The sequence below is a fragment of the Cyprinodon variegatus genome, unplaced genomic scaffold, assembly GCF_000732505.1.
Source record: "Cyprinodon variegatus isolate N-32 unplaced genomic scaffold, C_variegatus-1.0 Scaffold1322, whole genome shotgun sequence".
Lineage (NCBI taxonomy): Eukaryota > Metazoa > Chordata > Actinopteri > Cyprinodontiformes > Cyprinodontidae > Cyprinodon > Cyprinodon variegatus.
This window is the reverse complement of record NW_015151775.1, coordinates 2996-4838: the sequence shown is the minus strand read 5'-3', so window position 1 is coordinate 4838 and position 1843 is coordinate 2996. Positions and strand designations below refer to the sequence as shown.

General features: G+C 35.4%; 1 protein-coding gene across 1 annotated transcript in view; it reads right to left on the bottom strand.

Annotated features, from left to right (window-relative positions):
- The window catches only part of LOC107102806 (macrophage receptor MARCO-like), a 4008-nt gene extending 2262 nt beyond the window's left edge, over positions 1 to 1746 (bottom strand). Inside the window, exons 1-2 of the mRNA XM_015402242.1 lie at positions 1697 to 1746; positions 1163 to 1327 (exon numbers count right to left, since the gene is read on the bottom strand). Of these exons, the coding sequence (XP_015257728.1) occupies positions 1163 to 1327; positions 1697 to 1703 (172 nt within the window). The 5' untranslated portion in view covers positions 1704 to 1746. The remainder of the gene's footprint in view (positions 1 to 1162; positions 1328 to 1696) is intronic.
- Positions 1747 to 1843: the final 97 nt, after the last annotated feature.

Genomic DNA, 1843 nt, shown 5'->3' with positions numbered 1-1843 from the left:
CTTATCATTTTCACAACAATATTTTATCTGTTGTTTTCCCACTAACTTTTACACGATCTCTTCTGAAAATATTAGTATAAAGGTGATTCCCAAACTGTGTGAAAAGACTTAACACCATTCAAAAAAAGAGATTAAATAACCACTTGTAAAATAAATTCAGTTTTCAGTATGTTATGGTGGCCCAGCCAAGCACACTTCTTCTGGCAGCCACAGGTAGTAAAAACTGTATCTTTCCAGTATTGGGTTTAATAGTATTATTACTTAATAACTCCCTTATTTCTTCTGTTAGGAAGTACTCAGTTGTATTTGTTCCTTTTCTCTCATTTCCCTTTTCATGGTCTGCTCCTCAACTTTGTTTTAAAATTTGGGGATGTTATTGAAACATTACTTTAGCTTTTCATATTTTAATTAGCTGCCCTGGTTGGAAAGGCTGCTATGGTTTTGCCTTATAACAAATGTCCTCAAAATAAAAGGCATGAGAAAATCCCTGCACTGTATCATTGGTAGTTTTGTGTGTGACCATATAATCTTTTAACTAGCAGACAAACCTTTATGCTTTAGCCCAGTGACCTAGTATGCTGGATAAAGCAGTGCAATTCTATCGGAACCCAAGAAATGTTTGTTGTTTCAATTAAGATATTGGAAGTGGCTTTTTATTGCCTGGTTCCTGGGAGGAGCTTTTCATAGGGTTTTATTATTTTCGATTTCCTACATTTCTCATCAATGTACTGCCATGTTCTGTAAGATCAATAAAATATGTGATATCTTTCTGCTCATTCCATCCATCCATTTTCTGACACATTTTATCCCGAATGGAGTTGTGAGAGGTGCTGGTGCCTAACTCCAGCTGTCTACGGGCGAGGGGTGGGGTACACCCTGGGCAGGTCACCAGTCCATCGCAGGCAACACAAGATTACATGTTGCATAACAACTGCATCCAATACCAAAGGAGAAAAATATTTACAAAAGAAACTTTGATTTACAAAACGAGGAACTAAAGTTGTTTTAAAAAGAATGTGTAGGAATAAAAATATCAGAGCTTCTCCAACATGTAGATCAACAAAATCAAAATAGATTTTTTAAATAAATACATGTATCTCAGTTTTGATACATAAAAATAAGTTTGTCTACTAATAGATTTAAACATTGCCTGTTTGCTTACCAGGGGCAGCAGTGAAGTGGTGAATAGCAGACTGGAACCCTAGCATCTTACAGATCACTCTTCCATCCAGAAGGTCAAACGAGTCATCGCAGATAGTACCCCAAACATTATTATGCATGACTTCCACTCTTCCTCTGTTTCTCCCAGGTACTAGACGCACATTCACTGTAGTGGAAGAAAGTTTTAAGAAAGATTTAGTCCTATGCGTCTTATTAGTGCTACTAACGACAATGAAAACATATTATATAAAACTCTTCCTAGAATAATGGACAATATGTACCCACTCTAACCTCCGTGTCACAGTAACTTTGCAGTTTTACCAATTTTCTCCAACTGTATGTCCCAAATAAACTAACTGATTTTTTACTATGCCTTCATTTAGGTTAGATCATGAACATTCCAATTAGTTCATATTGTTAAAAAAAACCCTATAGAATATTCTTTATGAACAATTATGCTATCTTTACAATATATCCACATTATTACAATGCAGCCTTTATGGTCTTCTCTATGCTAGGTGTGTTATTTACTTACACTGCATATTTGACTCGCCCTTTTGTCCTTGTAATCCTTGTGGTCCAGGTGGACCTGTGAGAGACAAAGAAAACAAAGAAATAAGACAAACTTAATTACTTTTTAAGATAACAATCTAAAGTTCAAAATATGCCTCGTGAATAAGAA